Here is an 18,773-nt window from a genome sequence, read left to right as displayed (position 1 = left end):
ACGTGTATATGGTATTTATTGTTTTAATTTCTCAGGTGTCAGTCTGCAAGTTCTTTTCTGTTCTTTGGGCATGCAGCTGGGACGTAAACAAAACTGCAAAGGGTTTAGAGCTGTTATGCCTGTCTGTGCTCTCAAGGCATTATGCTTTTTCTCTGAGAGGAAAATTTTCCTCCATTTATTGAAGGAGTCCCTAAGGGAGAGCAGGGCCTGCATGAAAACAGGGTTCTGAAGTTCTGTAGTAGAGATCACTTGCTGACACAAGGCACAGACAAGTGTTTGCAGCTGTTTCGTTTAGTCTGCTGCAGCCTCTGGAGCACAATGGCATGTTGATGCCTGTCTGGATCTCTGATTTCCAGAGAGCAGTAGCTCTTTCTGCTTGTCACAGTCCACGGAGACCAAGACAGCAGGGACCTTCCTTCATGTCAGGAAGCTTTTATGTCTTGCTTTTCAGATTTTATAGACATGAGCTACTAAAATACCCATTCTTATATTTTTGATGCCATGAAGTTTTATTATTGCAGTAGGATTAGCCTTTAAATACTTAACCATGCTAAAGCAGAATGCCAGAATGCGAAGAACCTCCCTTTTTTAATTATTGCATAAATTAAATCTTTCCGTTCTTAGGAAGTCATTCTGAATTCCTCTCAGCTAGAGGATTCACCATAAGGATTTGTTACGTATTATAATACAGGATTTTCCAACTGAAAATGGCCACCCCTCTGTAAGAAGTCAGTTTGTTACAGCTCTGATGCCCTCAGCCAGCATGGAAGCCCTCCCAGACCTTAGCTCATACTGGCTTTTGGTCGGATTATGTGCACCCTCAAAATGTGACCTATAGAAATGCCTAAGTGACAGAGCAGTCGTGCTTAAACAGCTAGGCTTCTCAGCTTAAGCTTTTTGGGCCACCAGTTCAGGGCCAAAGCAGCAGTGGTGGTCCCAGAAAGGGGAGATGGTAGTATAAGGATGAAGTGACACTGGTGACAGTAGGGCAACAAAATAGCAGAAGCTATAAATGAGGGAAACGGTTAGACCATGGCAACAGACACTGGGCGTATCCTCAAATTGTTTTCATCACTGCCTGGATTTAACAGCAGTAAATTCTTTACACGATCAATAAAAAATTCTTATCCTTTTGCTGTTATACAGGAAGATCTGTACAGGAGACTATTTCCTATATTCTGCTACTTTGCTAAATAGCGTGAAGACTTTGCTGGGAACTAGCATGAGTCCTGCTTCAGTCAAACCTTGTTTATTTAAGGAAGACATAGTCCAGGATAAAGAAATCGGTAACAGCTATCAACATTGTGACCCCGCCAAATGAAATCAGTGTGGTGTCTTAGCTTAGTGGGAATATTGCTGTTGGCTTGGAGGGGGCAGGACACACACACACAGAGGCATAAGCTGTTCAAAAGATTTTATTCTCAAATTGCTACTTTCTTGCGGATTTTCAGCTGATACCAACTGGGGTCACAACTAGAGTGAAGTTAAATATCTTGGTTATGGAAACTGAATCTCTTATCCTTTGATTCTCAGGCTGTGCCTGTTTGTGGACTTAATTTAAGGTCTGCTTAAAAGTTTTGCTAATGTGACATCTCTCAAAGTACAGAAGTTTGAACTGTTTCTTCTTCCATTTGTTTTTCTTTCAGAATGGTTTCATCCACTGTCACTTATTTAGGAACAAAATATTTACCTATACAGCTGTGGTTACACATTTTTAGAGATCCAAAATAATCATTTGTGAGCACCAGAGAGAAGAAAAAATAGGCAAAACTTTGTGTTACTTAAGAAAATAATTTAACCTTTAACTTTGTGCTCTCATGAAAGCTATAGATTGCAAAAGCTCTACTAGATTCAAGTAGTATTGGCAGTTTAAATGCTCAAATTCCCTTTAGCTACCAGGTCATCCATACTAGACATCAAAGTTCAGGTTTGATATCATGTACACAGGTTACCTGTACTAGTGAAAACCTGCAAATTGCATTATGTATCCTACTTTACAGGAAAGTAACTTTACTTCATTCATCAGTGACACTTCTTTTCAGGAAAAATGATAGCCATTGGTTTCGACCACTACTTGCATAGCTGCACATTCACATCACCTCAGGAACAGCTGCATTTTAAATTCTCGCTCCCTCTGAGCTGTACCCACTTAAACATTTGTGCATTTTGGCTTAGAGCCAGAGCTCTGAATGACCCACATTTAAAAATAATAATAAAAAAAAAAAAAATAACACCCACATCAGGTATAAAAAGCACAAATTGGTTTTAAAATGGCTCTTCTGCCAAAGTAGTACTAACACAAGAATTCTGCCCAAATTTCTAGCATGCTGCTGTCCTGATGCACTCTCCGGACAGCTGTGATCACAGGAGGGGGGTTCTGCAAACATTTCACATAGCCATAGGAAGTAGAAATGGAGCCAGGAGGTTCTGGAAGTATTAGCTTGTATTTTTGGGGGGATGGTGTGGGGGGGTGTGTGTGTGGAACATGACTTCTTTTCCCTCCTTTCTTTCACACAAGCAGAAAAATTGTGTTAACAGTAGGAAACTGGGAATGCTTACCAAGAATTTTAAAGGACAATATGTGACGGATGTATTGGATGCCTGAAATTCTTCCCACCAGGCCAAGGTGGCATTTTTTATTCTTAGAGGGATAAAGTGAGAAGTCAGAGGAGTTACCTGTGTGTGAAGAGGAAATCAACAAAAGATGGGAGACTCAGCAGTCATGCTTCAACACCTATGGCAGGAATTAATATTTAACTTTACTCCAGTGTTCCCATAGTGCTCCTGCAGTTAGAGAAAGTGCCACTGGGATGAGAAAAGCATTTAATCTTTAAAGAGAGTTTGACAATTTTTAATCTTTAATCCTCACCAGGACTCATTAGTTATTTGATCAACTAGAAAACTGAGTTGCACCAGAAAAAAAGCTGGAAAAGAACACATGTAATTATACGTTATTCAGTGTTTCTAAACCAGGAAGGCTTTACAAAGGAAAGCAAGCCTCTTAGGAAGTTTGAGGAGGGCAGGCTGTTTGTTTTAAACTGGCCACTGATCCACATTTTAACACCATAAATTTGTGATCAAAATGTTTTGGCCAGTGTCCCATGGAGGAGTTTTGTTCTACTCAGAGAAGTTGGCTTTAGTTTATAGTATTTTGAGGAAGTTCTCTTTGGAAGTGTTTTAGAGTATGTGTGAAGAGGGGAAGGGAAGGAGAAATAAACTTCTGAGACAGGCACTGAAAAAATCCATTGTTCTAGGTAAGCATCGTTATGAGTCAGCAGGACCCAAGAATTCAGACAGTCACTGCAGTCCCAGCTGTTACATTTCCCTTCTCCAACCCTGAGGACCTCAGTCCCGGAGGGGTGCGAAGTGTGCACAAGGCTGATTTATTGATGGAGCTATATTTGATGCAGTTATGTTGTTTTTCCCAGCTTCCAGCATACCTGGAACCTGCCCTGCGAACACTGGCATGGGAAGCTTCTACAGTCACGTTTTGTTGGACTTTCTTATAAAAAAGTGTTCCAGGAACAGTGTTCAAAACTCAATCCCTATGCATGCTTGTGGCTTCTACCCAGAAGTCAAGTAAGGGTAATAACTACACAAGCTGCATTATTCACTGCAGCACCAATTTCATCTCTAGGAACAGCTAAAGCTCTTTTCTTTATCTTCATATTAACATTAACCTCCTGAGTCTGGAGGGTTTGGGTATCTTTTTCTCTCTTTTTCTCTTGGGTTCCTCAGCAGATAGTTTTCAGATGGATGTGATTTCATGAAACAAATAATAATGAAATAAAGAAAGTTCTTCCTGGGATGAGAGCAAAATTTAGGGAGAAGTACACCTGTAGGGGAAATTCCAGCTATATTAAAGAACGTTTCCAGGGGTACAGTGTCTCTTTCTTCCCTAAAATTACTTCAATAACATAATGTAGAATTACAGTTTAAGACAATAATAAAAGTGAACTGAGAGTTCATGAAAGCTTCAGGATCTATAATTAAGGACAGTGGCCTCACATTTCTCCGTTAAAAAGGTATGGAACAGTGAAAGTTAAGAAAATTCACTGGTATGTGGTTTCTGGACTGTTTCTGGACTACCAGATAAAAACAGGCAAAATCACTGTTCTTCGTACCTGTAGGAGCCCTTCTTATTATGATTTGCATCCCATACCAAGTTCAGCTGCAGCTGAGCCTTGGCCTTCCTGACCCCATCCCTACATAGCTGGGCAGCATCCCTGTACTCTTCCCAGGAGCGTCCCTGCTTCCATTGCCTGTGCGTTTCTTTCTTGCCCTTTAGTTTGACCACCACATCTCAACTCTGCCATGCAGGTCTTTTGCCTTCCTTTCCTGATTTCTTACACCTGGAGAACGAGGGCTCTCATGCTCCATGGAAAGCATCCTTAAAGATCTGCCAGCTCTATTCCATTCCCTTGTCCCTGAGGAGAGTTTCCCAGGGGGTCCTATTGACTAACTCCTTGAACAGCTGGAAGTTTGCTTTCCTACTTAAATTTTAATAAAGTATATAAAGAATAAAGAAATCTCACCTTTCGCATGTGAGCAACTGTGTTGACTTTAATAAAACTTAAGGATTATTTAAAAGGAGCAGGTATTAGTGCTAAAATTCAAAAGATGGTGTGTTTTCTCTTACTGTCATGAAAACAGTAACCTTCAGAAAACCATTGTGTAAATTTTAAACCAGGTATTTTATTCATTTTAATAAATCTAGGTGGTCCTGAAATGATGAAATTTGATTCTGTTTTGTTCCTTGAAAGAGGGTTGGTATCTGGAAAGACAGTTTTGAAATATGCTTTAAGTGATGTAAAGCATACAGTGCTCCTCTCATGCATGTTCTTTTTTTCTGCAGGTTCCTTAACATTTATTAATTGTGTTAAAATGTAGCGGGGAGCCCTTGTACACCATGTTTTCACATATGCAAAAGTTATGGCTCTTATCTTGGTGATATCTGTTGGCCTTTACAAAATTGGTAAAGGTAAGAATAATTTTCATTCACTACTTTTGAAAATGTACCAGATATGAGTTTCATAATCTGTGCAGGAAGATCAGACTACGTAAGGCTGACATATGAAGCATTGTTTATTCTGGAAAAAACTGTCATAGGAAGATCAGAGGAATTTCATGGTTTGTTACGTAATGGGGCTTAGTTATTCTTCTACCCTTAGTGTGACAAACCAACACATGCCAAGTTCTGTGTTGCTCAGGCTGAATAGCAAATAGCCACTGGAGTAACTAGTGCTAACTAGTTTAGAGCCAGCCTTAGTGTCTCCCACTCGTGCTTGTTAAAGACTAGTGTTGCTACTTGTCCTGTGACAGGACAGCACAGCAGGAATTGCCGGACGTGTCCTTCACATCGTTCCTCACCCTGCCCGCGGCAGCAATGCCACAGCAGGGTCCGCGGGGAGAGGGCCAGGGAGGGAGCGCTCGTCCTTTCCTCCACTGGCGACAGGGCGTGCTTGTTCCTAGAAGCAAGGGAAGTCCTGTGAATCACTGTGGTATTGTAAGACATCACAGGACAGATGAGCCACTCAGCAGTAACTGGATGAACGGAATATGCTGAAAAGCTGGAGGCTAGTTAATTCCAGTGCTACAGCTGATCTTTGCATATGGCCATAAATTTGATTTTATTACTTTGGGCCTCCGGTACAATGAAGTCTCTTCCAACTCTAGCTCTGCTGCTTAGTTACTAAGGTTTCTTCATTTTTCTTTCCCATTAAAATCCTAAATAGCCGTGGTATCTTTGGTCAGTTGAGATAAAGATGGTTTCCCCTCTTCAGTTTAGAGATCGTCTTTTTCTGCTGCTGAAATCAGTTTAGAAAATCTAATGAGTGTGCTTGCTTTTCCATGTCTGCTGGCCACCTCCTTTCCTTGGCTGCAGTTGTATCAACTCTTACACTGTAAACTGCCCCAGCCTTTAAGAGAACTGTCATCACTGGTTTGTTCAAGTCTAAAGAGACCTGAACAAACGAACTCGGTCCTAGGGGTGGGAACGTGAAGATGCAGAGCAAAAGCATTGCTTAAGGGCCTCAGTTACACGAAGGAATAGTTCCTTTCATATAGCTGCTGCAGTTTTAGAAAAGTGTGAGTCTGTGATGTCACCCCTATAGTAGCTTTGCCCTGTCCCCATGGTCACAGATTTACCCGTGCTTTCAAACCGCCTCCTTCACAGCTCCCAGCCTGCTCCCTGCCATGCAGCTGCCATTGTGCAGTTTGGCCCAGGGGCCATTCCCTCTGCCCTTGCATCCATATAGCCCACGTGGGTTCCTCGGCGTTGCTTCATGGGGTCAGGCAAGGTAAAGGCAGAGAGGAAACATCATTGTGAGGAACACAAAGGGCTGAGGGCTTTTAGGGGTAGTAAAGATCTGTCTCTGCTTTGTTTAAGCAGAACAGAGCACTTAAATACAAAAAGGGCTGGGAGGAGGAATGATGTAGATTTCTGGAGGAAGCTGTGATTGAGTCAATGCACTCTTTTAAACCCAGCAGCTGTTTTAATGAAAAGTTACAATGTTTTAGCCCTGCTGTATTCCTTCTGATGTGCTCAGATATGCCTCTTGTTTTAAAACACTGTGAACGTATCTGATTATGAATATGAGATACCTTTAATTAAAAAAAAACAACAACTTTTCCTGTTCCTTTTCGATTTTTCTTTTTCTTCCTTCCAACCATTTTTATCTCCAAGGTGTGCGTACATCTCATAGCTTCACCATCCTTGGTTCGAACAGTCTCCTGGTAGTTACTGCTCTTCAAAGACTGATTTGCTTTTGTGGTATCTATAAACTCCTTGGTTTAACCACAGAGTAAAGTTGTTTCATTTTACAACAAAGATGTTACTTTCTCCCCTAATGGAGGTTTCGGCATATTTCTGTCTTCCTTAATACTTAATCCACTTCCATTTATATTAAACAGTCATTTTCTTCTGCAAACTCACTAAGGCTTTTCTTCCCCTTTCCAGAATCACAGGAAAGGCTCACACAGTTTCACTAACATTTCGTTTATACTGCAGCATTCTGCAGGCTGTCATTTCAACTGATTGAGCTAAACTACAAAAGAATTTTGAAAGGAAAGATTTTTTCATGTCTCCTTTCTTAATTTTGTGTAATGCCTTGGTGGGGCAGAGCATCCCACTGAGAACCATGCCTCCAGGAGTTGCCCCTCCAGTGGCTACTAATTCATCTGGTGAAAATGAAAGCACAGATGCAAGGAAGAAATATGAGACAGATTCAGGAACTGAAATTGGGTTTTCTGAGTGCCTCTGCCTGGCTGCCAGGGCATAGCATGACCTCAGTATGGCTCCCTCCTTCCGTAGGCTAGACAGCGATGCCAGGAGACAAGAATGCTGTGAATTCTGGTAGAACTGCAGATCACATCCAAGTAACAAAACACAGGTAAACATCTTCTGCTGTCTCCCTATACAAGTGTAGCTGTCTGAACGTCTGACTGAAACTTTCCTATTTGTCAAGTGAAAATATAAGCTATGCACTTTTAGAAATAGTAACGAAGCCTGAATTAAGCGGATTTTTACTTCCTTTTGGTTATCTGAGACTTCTATGTAATGTCCATTTATGTCATAATTCTTAAAACATAACAGGCAATTGATATCTGCTGTTTCTACAGGACAAACAGAAAACCTGGGAGCTCCATTCAAGGGCTCTGCAACTAACCCAAAGATGATCACGCTGGCTCTCTACTCTGCCGCCTTCTCCCATGCGGGACGGGACATGCTCAACTATGTCACTGAGCAGATGCAGGATCCCGAGAGGTAAAAGTGTGCTTTTCCTTTAAATTGCTGAAGTGTCCTGGTAAGACAGGTGATGTCAGACAAGCCACTCTTATTTGTTTCTGATTGGAAATTAGTCCAACTGTTTTCTCTGCAAAAACCTTCTTTTTTTCAAAAGAAGGAACAAGTATGACAGCTCTTTCTGATTATTGTCCTCACTCACCTGTTGTATCATACTGATAATTCACTTGCCTGCATGTATGTAACACCTTAGACTTTAAACCAGAATTTTTAAAACAGGAGAACAGATCCCTGCTGAAAGGAGGGAAAAGCGTGGGTCCATCTAAAATTCCTCTAAAATTCCCCACTTCTTTTCAGTTAGACAGAACAATTATTTTATTTTTCCAGGACTGGTTTTGCCACCTGTGAAGTAAGACTGTGTCAGGTTTATGGCTGTTTTATCCTGTGATCTTCAGCATTACTGTTTATGGGCAGAATGTTTAATTTTGCTGAAGACGAAAGGTTGAGTGAAACATTAAAAAATCCATAGTAGCACTAAAATATCATCTCTTCCCCTCTGTAGGAATGTCCTGTGGGAGCTCTGTGCCTCACCTACTCAGCCTGATATAGTCCACCCTGTATTGGGACATACATAGGTTATGGTTAGGAAAAAATGCTATGATCAAGAAAACACCTGTGTGCATTTAAGTCTCATTGTTTAAGCGCTGTCTTAAATTTCTTCATATGAAAGACAGAATATAAAATTACAGATATAAATGTACGAAATTTTCTCTAAAACTTGTGACAGACCCGCAAGCAGCCAACTAAGCTGCTTATGGAACTTTTCCACATGTGGCTGCAAATTATTTCGTAACCCCACAATTATAAAATGATGGATTACAAAAAGTGATGGAGGTATCCATTCACAATGTTTGACTCTGGGAACAATCTTCTGTTTAAATATTCCTTGATTAAAAAACATGACATAATTTTGCCATTTTCCTTTGCAGGAATATTGCAATTTCAATGTCTGTTGTGACTATTATTTACTTGTTGACTAATATAGCATACCGTGTAGTGTGGACTTGTCAAGTCTCCTCACAACTGATGCACTGGCTCTGGTAAGTTGAATAAAATAATTAAAACAAAAGTCACTTATGGATGATACTGCAGAAAAATCGCTGGTAGCATACTTTTTGGTGAAACAGTTGAAATATCTTGATGCTGAAAGTTGTCGCTTTCTTTTAAACTTTGTTTTCATGTAAGAGTACCAGTATATTAGAAGGCATATAAAGAACTGTTGTGGTTTAACCCTAGCTGGTAATTAAGTACCACACAGCTGCTCGCTTACTCCCCCCTCATCCAAACGGATGGGGAGGAGAGTGGGAAAGGAATGTAAAACTGGAGGGTTGAGATAAGAATAATTTAATAATTGAAATAGAAGAAAAATGAAAGAACAGTAGTAATGACAATGATGATAATAACAGTTATAATGAAAAGGAGGAGGGAAAGAATAAAATCCAGAGGGAAAGGAAGAAAGGAACACGAGGTGCACAACGCAACTGCTCACCGCCCACTGACCCATGCCCAGCAGGTCCCCAGGCAACCCTCTGCCCGCCCCGGCCAGCCCCTCAGGTATATATACCAGGCATGATGTCCCATGGTATGGAATTCCTCTTTGGCTAGTTTGCGTCGGCTGACCTGGCTGTGTCCCCTCCCAGTTCCTTCTGCCCCTCCAGCCTTTTCACTAACAAGGCCTGAGGAACAGAAAAGTGTCACACCAAAGCCAAAACACAGCACCCCACTAGCTCCTAAGAAGATAATTAACTCCATCCCAGCTGAAACCAGGACAAGAATATATCAATAAATCTGTTCTTGTAAAATCCTCTTATATGCTCTGTAAATCCTGCTCCTAACAGTACTTCATTGTAGAAGATGCTTTTGCCAGGGCCAGGCAGAGATTGAGCTATGGAAAGTCCTGGTGGTTTAACAGCCAGGGGTTTGTTTGCTATCATTCTAATATAGAGTGTGTGATGTTTAATGCTGCAGGATCACAGCAATATTTTCAACACAAAAATGTGCAGTGAAAAGCTTTTTAAAACCTGATCAATATTTTATACAAAAGTACAGTTATAACTCGTGGACTACTATAGTCAGTATTTGTCAGAGTACGTTGAAGTCAACACATCTTCTCTCATTGACTTGACCTAGGCTTAGACATTTTTTAAATCTTTTTTTAGTGTATCTACCATTTTTGTTTTGATACTGATCAGTTTTTCCAAATTCTGATTTCCCAGATCATTATCAGGTGTCATAAGGAAGCATGGGCTGTGACACTATATTTGGGCTGTTGTGTTTTCATGAGAGTTTCTCAGGATTGTCCATATGCTTAATGTAACGGGCCTTGCTATTATTTTCATTTTTGTTACAGGTGTTTGGCAGTGAAACCCTTAGTTGTGCTAACTGGATAATTCCTATAGCAGTGGCCATGTATTGCTGTAGTGGCTTAAACTCATCAATGATTACAGCAGCAAGGTATGAAATATAAGATGTATTTTAAATAATTGAAGAGATCATTTATGATTAATCTGCATTGTAAAAGTGACGCAGCAAATTTTTGCCATGTCCAGTTGTTCATTTACAGTGGAAGTACTGTTATGATCTGACGTTTCTTCTCATGAGCACCACCAATTGATAAACTAAAGCCACTTGAGAAGGGAGGAGCGTGTACAACAGAGTAATAAAATCATTAATGCTGCCTTTGTCAGAAACCTACAAAATATTCCTTGGCTCACTCTCTGGTTGAGGTTTTTTATTCTTTTTTTTTTTTTTAGGCCTTTTTATGTTGGAGCTAGGGAAGGACACCTTCCTGACAGTCTGAGCTTGGTTCGTATAAAGTGCCACACACCAGCCCCTGCTCTCGCCTTCGGTGTAAGTGACAGCCTGGCCCCGTGCCTGGCCGGGGCAGCCGAGGATCTGTACCTGGGCAGTCTAACACCCCACCTCTGCCTGGTGTTTCTCCTGGGCTTCTCCTGCACTGCAGAAATCTTCCTCAAATGCCCACAACTTAAAAAACTCATTCAGGGTGGTGGTGGTGTTTGCCTCACGAGGGGTTTTTTTTCAGTGGAAAGAGAACAGCTTAGTTCACACTCGTGCTCTCTCAATAAGATTAGTGAGGAATAAATGCAATAGTATTACTTAGAAAACAGAGAATGGCTACACGTGTAACAATAGAGACAGGAGTTATTTAAGTCTTTATGTGAATTTTCAGAGTGTCACTGGAGAAGCACATGGCAGGAACATGTCTCAAACCCTGCTGTAGGCTGATGTTGCGGGACTCTTCTTAGGAGTGAAAAAGCAACCAAAATTAAATTTTCACCATTGGATGCCTATAGCCATATTGATTTCTTCCTGCTGTCACTATACAAATGAATCTTGTGACACAAACCTGAAGAACCATGACGTATACAATTGGTGCAAATTATTTTAATAAATAATCCTTAAATCTAACAGATTATAAAATAAGGGGGAGGATATGCACAAAAAAAGAAGGTGAAATCATTCAGAAGCATTTGACTGCTGTTTATTTTATTTGGTCTCTTCTGTTGCCCTGTGTTACACATGGTTTATGAATAGATTATCATACCGGTCCTGTTTGACATCAGGTAATTTACTAAAAGATCTAATCTCAGTACGAACACCTTTCTCAGAGGGATTCTGTTTGCACCAGTAAGATGAGCTATACTGCCTTAATACACCACCATTCACATTTTTCACAGTGGAATTTTTTTCTGCTCCTCTGTTAAAAGAGACATTAAATTCCTGGTGTTTTAGGTCTTTCCATGCAGGCAGTATAGCATACTTGCATAATAGCCAATTTACTCTAATAGTCTCAAAGATGAGTGGGCTGTGAGAGCCTCCAACGGTGAAACTAAATTAAAAGTTTGCTTTGAAACTGAAGCCAACCAGAACAGCAGAGTAAGCAGCTGCCTGAGAAAGCTTCTTGGCAACTTCTCCATAGTGCAGCAGAGTCTGGGGCTCCTCATCTGGCCACTTTAGGCGGGTTTTCTGCTGGTGCTGAAACAACAAGTCTGACAGCTCTTCAGCCAAATGTGCTGGTCTCATTGCTGTTTAAGGAAGAGATACCAGCATGTTTCACGTAGAATATTTGCAGATTTCTCAGAGTTTTAAGTACATCCTTCTTGCAAGGACTTAATCTCCTAAATCCAGACAAATATATTGGAAACAGGCCATATTATAACTTTACTACCTCTTTATTTTTGCGTTAAGAAGCCTTTGTTTTTATTATCGCTAGGGCTTAATAACTTTTCTTTATCTCCTTGTGGAAAATGTTTTCTTCCTCATTCATTACTACTGCTTCAACTACTGGAGCTGTGTGGGTCTGTCTGTTGCAGGACTAATGTATTTGAGATATATGCAGCCACATAGACCACAGCCTCTTAAAGTAAGTAAACGAGAGGAAACAAGCCCTAAAAGCCATCGTATGTATGTGTTTATGTGATACTTAATACCACAACCATAACATTGCCAGTCATGTTATAGACTATTTATCAGCCACAGATATCCTTTCAACATACAAGATAAGAATCGAAGGAGCAAACCCATTTGAGTTTCCACAAGACTATTCTGGTACTGTTGCTGTGACGTTGAAATTCTATTTACCATTTCTTTTTCCTTTCATTCAACCTTATAACTATTTTTATTTCAAAATAGATGAGGAATAAATAAATGTCTGGGTTTCTTATTTCATCCTGGAACAACCCCCTTTTGTATTGTTCACAGCAGACCTCAGCAGAGCTAGTGACGGGGGCTCCAGAGAGCTTCGCACTGCTCAAACTTACATGACTTAACAAATTCAGCAAAATTCCTCCAAAACCCATAAATGCCCAAAATTTTGCTCATGCAAAGGTTCAAAAGCTTGAATAATCAAATATATTTTGATTGTTCCCTCCCACTGCATAGTGGTCATAGACAATAAAATGCAAGTTTATTGACTGACTGTAGAAGAACATCTGGCTATCAGTTAGGACACTGCACAAAAAAAAAAGCATGGCTAAAACTTTTTTCTAGTTTTAGTCCAGTGATTGTCCAAGAAGCAGGGGTGGAAACACACAGCTTCGCCCAGGCACACAGAACCACATGCTGGCTCCCGTTTCGCTGCACTCTGTTGGTTCTGTGACCTGCATTTTCATTCTGCAGTGCTGCAGTAAAAATTACGAGAAATCCAAATAAACACTCAATCTAAATATTTAAATATTTCTTCCTTGTGACTCTCTCTTCCTAACCTTCTGCACAATTTTTAGCCACACATTTTTTTTTTTCCATTTAAGTGTAACATCCTGATTACAAAAACCACATGGTTCAAACAAAGGCATAAAATATGCTAAGCACCTATTGCTAGCAAACTTTGCAGTCTCCTAGAGCAGACCAAATCTTCCTGAAGCATGTTCACACTTCATTTCCAAACATTCCCCCCAAATATTTGGAAGATAAAGATTAAATCTTGCCTTATTGGCAGTTTTGCTACTGACTCTATTAAAGCCAGGATTACAATCAGATTATAGATAATGACTGTTTAATCCCTATCAGCATTTGCCAGTTTAGTCAACGTCACAGCTCTGCATGTGCTTTTTCCTTCTCTGAAATGTAGCAGTTGGTTTTCATCAATTTACAGTTTTAATCCTTATAAGAAAAAAGAAATGTTTATACCTGTACCTCTCAGTATTCAAATGTCAGCTCCTGGACTTCTGAAAAAGCTCATTACCATAGCCGGTGACGAATATTTTAGTGAAAAATAAACCCATAAAGGAGTTGTTACAAATTTCCTTATTTGTGGTATATTTGTTAAGTATCCAGGCAAAATGGTTGTAAACCAGTCCGTTAGTTCTGTAGCATCAACATGGTAATTGAAAATCTAGTTGAGTTAGTTCCCAATCAAAATAGCTATTAAAAATCTGCAATTTAAGTTAGAGGGAAAACTACCCATTACTGCTTAGTTTTAAAGCACTGCTTTTGAAGATTGATCTCTTATTAATTGGAAAGGAGTTGAGCTTGTGCAGGCCTGAAAACAACAAAATGATGAGATACTCAGGTGTGTGCCAAATCAGAGTCTCCCAGCAGCATACACAGAAGCTAGCAAATTGTACTGACTGTAGGAAGTCAAAAGGTTCAGTACATAGCAGTCATGCAGTCAATAGCTGTATTTTTATTATCGACATGTCTAACTTTAATCTGCAAAACATCTGTACAATATTTACTGCATCTTTTAATAAATGTAGGAATACTTTTTGTCTCCACAGGTTAACCTCTTCTTCCCTATATACTGTTTATGTTCCCTTTTCCTAGTGATAGTTCCTCTCTACAGCAACACAATCAATTCCCTTGTTATCGTTGGTATTACCCTTTCAGGCATCCCTGCACATTATTTGGGAGTCTGTCTTTCAGTTGAAAAATTACCTAAACATCTACAGCGGCCCTCTGGTAAGCAATGTCATCTTGTCCTAGTCAGTCTCCTAAATCCTTGAATGCTTGGTCAGAAGAAAGGAAGAAAAATTTTTCCTAGAATTCTTTTTCTTTATGGAGTCTTGCTATGCTTTTGTAAATGGCATATCTGAGATCATCTGCTTCACCACATGGTCCTGAAAACAAAACCACACATACCTGTACAAAACAGTCCAGTATGTGGATATGATGCTAGTTTGGTGTTATCCCACATTCATTACCCTTCTGCAGAAAAGTTATTTTCAACAAATTATGCCACTGTAACTGAAGTGCTTTCACTTTCCAGCAGAACAACCTGTTGTGGAGCACTGTAAGGGACTGAGTTGTGTTCCAGCTAGCATATATTCAGGGAAAACATGTTTTCATAGTGTCCATTGCCTGCCTAGTAGTATCAAAGGTGTGACCCCATGAATCACACTGATTTTTTTCTACAGTGGAAATTATTTAAGGAATTCACAAGGAGAAATTAAACCCTGCTGTCTACAAAATCCCTTGAGCCCCTGCCCAACCCTTTGGCCTCGACAGTTCCTGCTGGCAAGGTAACCTTCAGGTCTCCTGAGCACGCAGAGAGCCTCCAGCACTGGCTGCCTGGTCCTCATGTCACACAGGTGGCTGTTGCACGATACCCAGCGCAGGCATGTGTGGACAAGTGCACAGACTGGACAAGTGCCCCTGTCAGTGGGTGCCATGAAAGAAAAGAGAAGAACGGGGATAGTTCTCTTGAAGTTTTTCAGTGTGGCACATGGGAATGTGCAATTAGCCCTAATTCTTAGTCTCCCAAAATGAAAGACACAATAACTGCCATTAAAAAAAAGCCATCAGCCTTGCAACCTGGACCATAAAAACAGTCACTCCAGCTCTAATATGGTTTGTTGATATGTAGCGCCATTTGTTATCCTTGTCGGCAAGTTGTAATTCCTTTCTGTAATTGTATTTCAATATAACATACATTGTTTCTAATTTGCGTTTCATCATTCCTATTCAATTAGCCCCAATAAAGGTAATTTAATCTTATACAAGTCCCTGTAGTTTCTAGCATTATTGTCTTTTTATTGATGTCTTCCCAGAAAAAGAGAAATGGAATAGGCAATCATTGCTACTTAAACCTTTCTTTATTCCCTCCCCACATTTTAAAGAAGTCATTTACAGGACTGTAATTTTGTGCATCTCCAATACAGTGTTTGCTGATAGGGCTCCTGTGAAACCTACTATTTGCATTTCAATGCCATCTGCTGTGGCAGTTTCCTTTCAGCGGGATTTTCTTTTGACGCAAAGTATAAACAATAAAAACACACTACATTAAGTTAAAGACGAAGATATTAGAGATGCATGTTTTGCTTTTGGGAAGCCACTGCTTTTGAGCACTAAAATCCTTTAAGTACCACAATCACAAAACACAAAGAGGAAAGAAGACCTATGGCATACTTTAGTTTGCCCAGCTCAGAACATCCCCATGTCCTCTTCACACACACAACACATGCCTCTGTTACAGTATAGCACCCTCTGATCCTGCTCTACCGTTGTGTGGAAATACTGCATTTTGGCCCCATCTCTTGCCAAGCAGTGGTTAACAACAGAGGCACAGTCCCAGACTGTATCAGGGCACAAAAAAAGTACAAACCCTACAAGTCAGTATCAAACCAAACATGACAGGCTTTGCCTCCACAGAGCTCAAAGTCATGCTTGGTGCTGAGCTACATGTCCCACCAAGACAGCACTATACCATCATCCAAAGTTTTCCTTGCAGAACCAAAGTTCCCAAGTGATTTGAAATACCTGAGGTGACACCTCAGGTGATACCAGCTGGCAGGTGCTATGGGGAGTGTAATAAGGGCTGCAGGCTAAGGCCATTTGCATCAAGAATTTGGAGCTGAGAAACTTCTTTCTTTGTTTGTTTTGTTTTGTTTTGTTTTCCCAAAATCTCTTTTTGCATGAATCTGTTCACTTTCTGGGTATGATGCACAAGCCTTCATTTTCTTTCTTTCTGGACAGTAGGAAAGTAGTAGTCAGGTGCAAGGTTATGAATGTGATTAATGTTATTAAAATTCTCTATGGACATAGGAATCCCAGAAATTTTAATGTCTGATGTTTTTTCATCTCTTACAAATTATACATGTAAGTCTATTGTCAAATATCTAAAGCAACTCATAGACGCTGAAGTGTTTTAAATAAACATCTGATCCATAGCAAATACTGTAGTTGTGTGGTTTTAAAGCATTAAAGTGGTACTATGAATGAAATTTGCCTGCCTTACATCTTGCAAGCTGGTTTGTCAGGAGAGCAATAAATGTCTAACTCTTACTTGTGTTCTCTGTAGCACAACAGAAGAAGTATTTGTGGAAGGAAAAATTTCTAGTTACTCCAGATGGGACACTTTCTCACTACAGTTATGAGAAATTCTTTACCCAAACTCTTTCTTCTTGTAAGAATAAACACTTTTTTTTTTTTACATTATTCACAGATGCTCAATTATGCAGTCAAACAATAAACAGTTTTACTTTTTCAGAGACAGTCTTGGCATGCAGGCAAAGTATCTCATCATTACATAAAATATCAGGAGGCAGCTGTTCGACATCTAGTTTGTCAGCTGGCATCTCTGTGGTAGAAGGGACTGGGGTATGGATAACACTGGAACCCACTGGAAGCTGTAGGCCGTGGAAAAGTGCAGGCTGTGCTGCGATGCATAATGGGAGCCTGGCAGGCTCAAGGGCAAGAGACCCTGGAGAACAGCCCACATGCAGAGCTGGGAAGGGTCTTTCAGGGGCAAAAGCTGGGGCAATACAGTACTTGGGAATAGTACTAGCTCTTCTTTAGGAATCAGGAAAATACAGGATTCTTGCTTTATATGAAGAATCATAGTTCTTTGAATAAAAACAGAAGAGAATTGGTATGGTATTCCATTTCTGTGTCAGCAAAGGAAAAGAGAAGTTGGTGTTGACAGAGGAAAGACTATCAGCTATAGAAAGTCTGCAGATGCCAGGGCTTTGCACCAGCCTGAAGAACCCTAAGGGCTGTTTTGTGCTCCCTGGCTACAGAGGTGAGAAAATGCCTTCACACATTAGGTAGGAAGAGGATAATGAAGTGTGAAACAACCTGAGAGATGCAGGACCTGACACTAGGCCAGGTCACAGTTCTGTTACAGGACAAAGTGCCTTTGGCACGTGTATGACTTGAAACTGAAGACAATTCCTAAATATCTTTTCCTGAAATTTACTTTTATTGTGTAACAGGGACTTCAGAAGTAATATTGCACAATCTTTCAAGCTGCAGTACTGGATCTTTCAAGTCCCTGTTCTCTAGCTGATAAGCAATCAGGTTTTGCAAATCTTCCCATTTTTTTTTCTGCAGGATTGTTTTTTGACTTATGTGGAGCCGCAGCCAAGCAACTCTGTGAAGTGCAAGTGGCTCAACAGCTCTAAAATTATAAAAAAAAAAAAAAAAAAAAAAAAGGCAGGCAAATGAGGAAAATAAACTGCAGATCTAAACAAGATGCCACAGAGTAAGGGGAGAATAACTTCTCTGTCTTGTACATCAAAGGCCTGGATTATAACCACAAGAAATTAGAAGCACTTGTTTAGGAATACACATTGAATGCAATTGATGTCACTGAAAAACATGAAAGACAAACTGGCTACTAAAATGTCTGGTTATTAGCTACCTAGAAAGGTCAGTATTAGTGTCAAAGGAAGGGAGTGGAATTTGGTTTACATGACCAAGGTTTTGAAACAGGAGAGGTCAACATTAAAGCACATGACTGTGAGTCAATCCTCTTCTAACAGGAAGAATAAATGAGAATGAACTGGTTTATGCTACAATTTGATAAAAGATGAGGTAGAAATTAGTAGGTATTTAAAAAGCTGGTCACCCAAAATCTGGTGTCTGTCAAGTGATGGAACTGAATACACTTCAGCATACAAACAGAAGAAAGATTAATTCAGCAATATATTTACATAGTACAGAAATGTTCATTTCACAGAGCCAAAACCAACTGAGCCACACCTGCTGGACGGAGGGCAAAGAGAGTTTAAACTAGGAAAAAAACCAACTGCTTGGGGCTGTTTAAGAGCGTTCTACCTACATGCAGAAACCAGGAAAAAAGGAACATGCAGTGGTTTAAAACTGTAATAAATCCTTCCTCTTTAGAGAGGAAGTCAAGCGAGTCATTTAGAAATAGAAGAAAGGCAAATTTGATGGTAATGACCATAAGTTCAAGGACAAGATGCTGAACAAGACATCTGACGCACTTAGATGTGCTTCTACAACAGCACAAAAGAAGAAATTTCAGAACGTGGTTACAATGACACAGTATGTGCTCAGATCAAAATACGCTCGTTACAATGATACTGCCTTATTTCTGCCTAGCCGTTGTTCTTGCCCATTCCACGCCATCACATAAGGAAACCTGCAAATTTAATTCACCTTTCTCTTGCTAATTTAGGTCCTGCCTGTCCCAGCGTGTGTGTGGTCATGGAAGCAGAATTTAAAATTTCCAGTGAGGTTACATTTGACTCCACAAGAGGGAGAACTC

General features: G+C 40.1%; 1 protein-coding gene across 1 annotated transcript; it reads left to right on the top strand.

The window, feature by feature from the left end:
- Positions 1–2,484: 2,484 nt before the first annotated feature.
- Positions 2,485–16,418, top strand: LOC130146832 (Y+L amino acid transporter 2-like). Its single transcript, XM_056333360.1, is given in 6 exon segments — positions 2,485–4,981; positions 7,621–7,765; positions 8,734–8,801; positions 8,804–8,844; positions 10,155–10,258; positions 10,558–16,418. Coding segments are annotated over 6 exon segments (756 nt in total). The 5' UTR covers positions 2,485–4,932; the 3' UTR covers positions 10,907–16,418.
- The last annotated feature ends 2,355 nt before the right edge of the window (positions 16,419–18,773 follow it).

Source organism: Falco biarmicus, chromosome 3 (assembly GCF_023638135.1).
Source record: "Falco biarmicus isolate bFalBia1 chromosome 3, bFalBia1.pri, whole genome shotgun sequence".
Lineage (NCBI taxonomy): Eukaryota > Metazoa > Chordata > Aves > Falconiformes > Falconidae > Falco > Falco biarmicus.
Note: the sequence above shows the minus strand (reverse complement) of the source record. Positions and strands in the feature narration are given on the sequence as shown.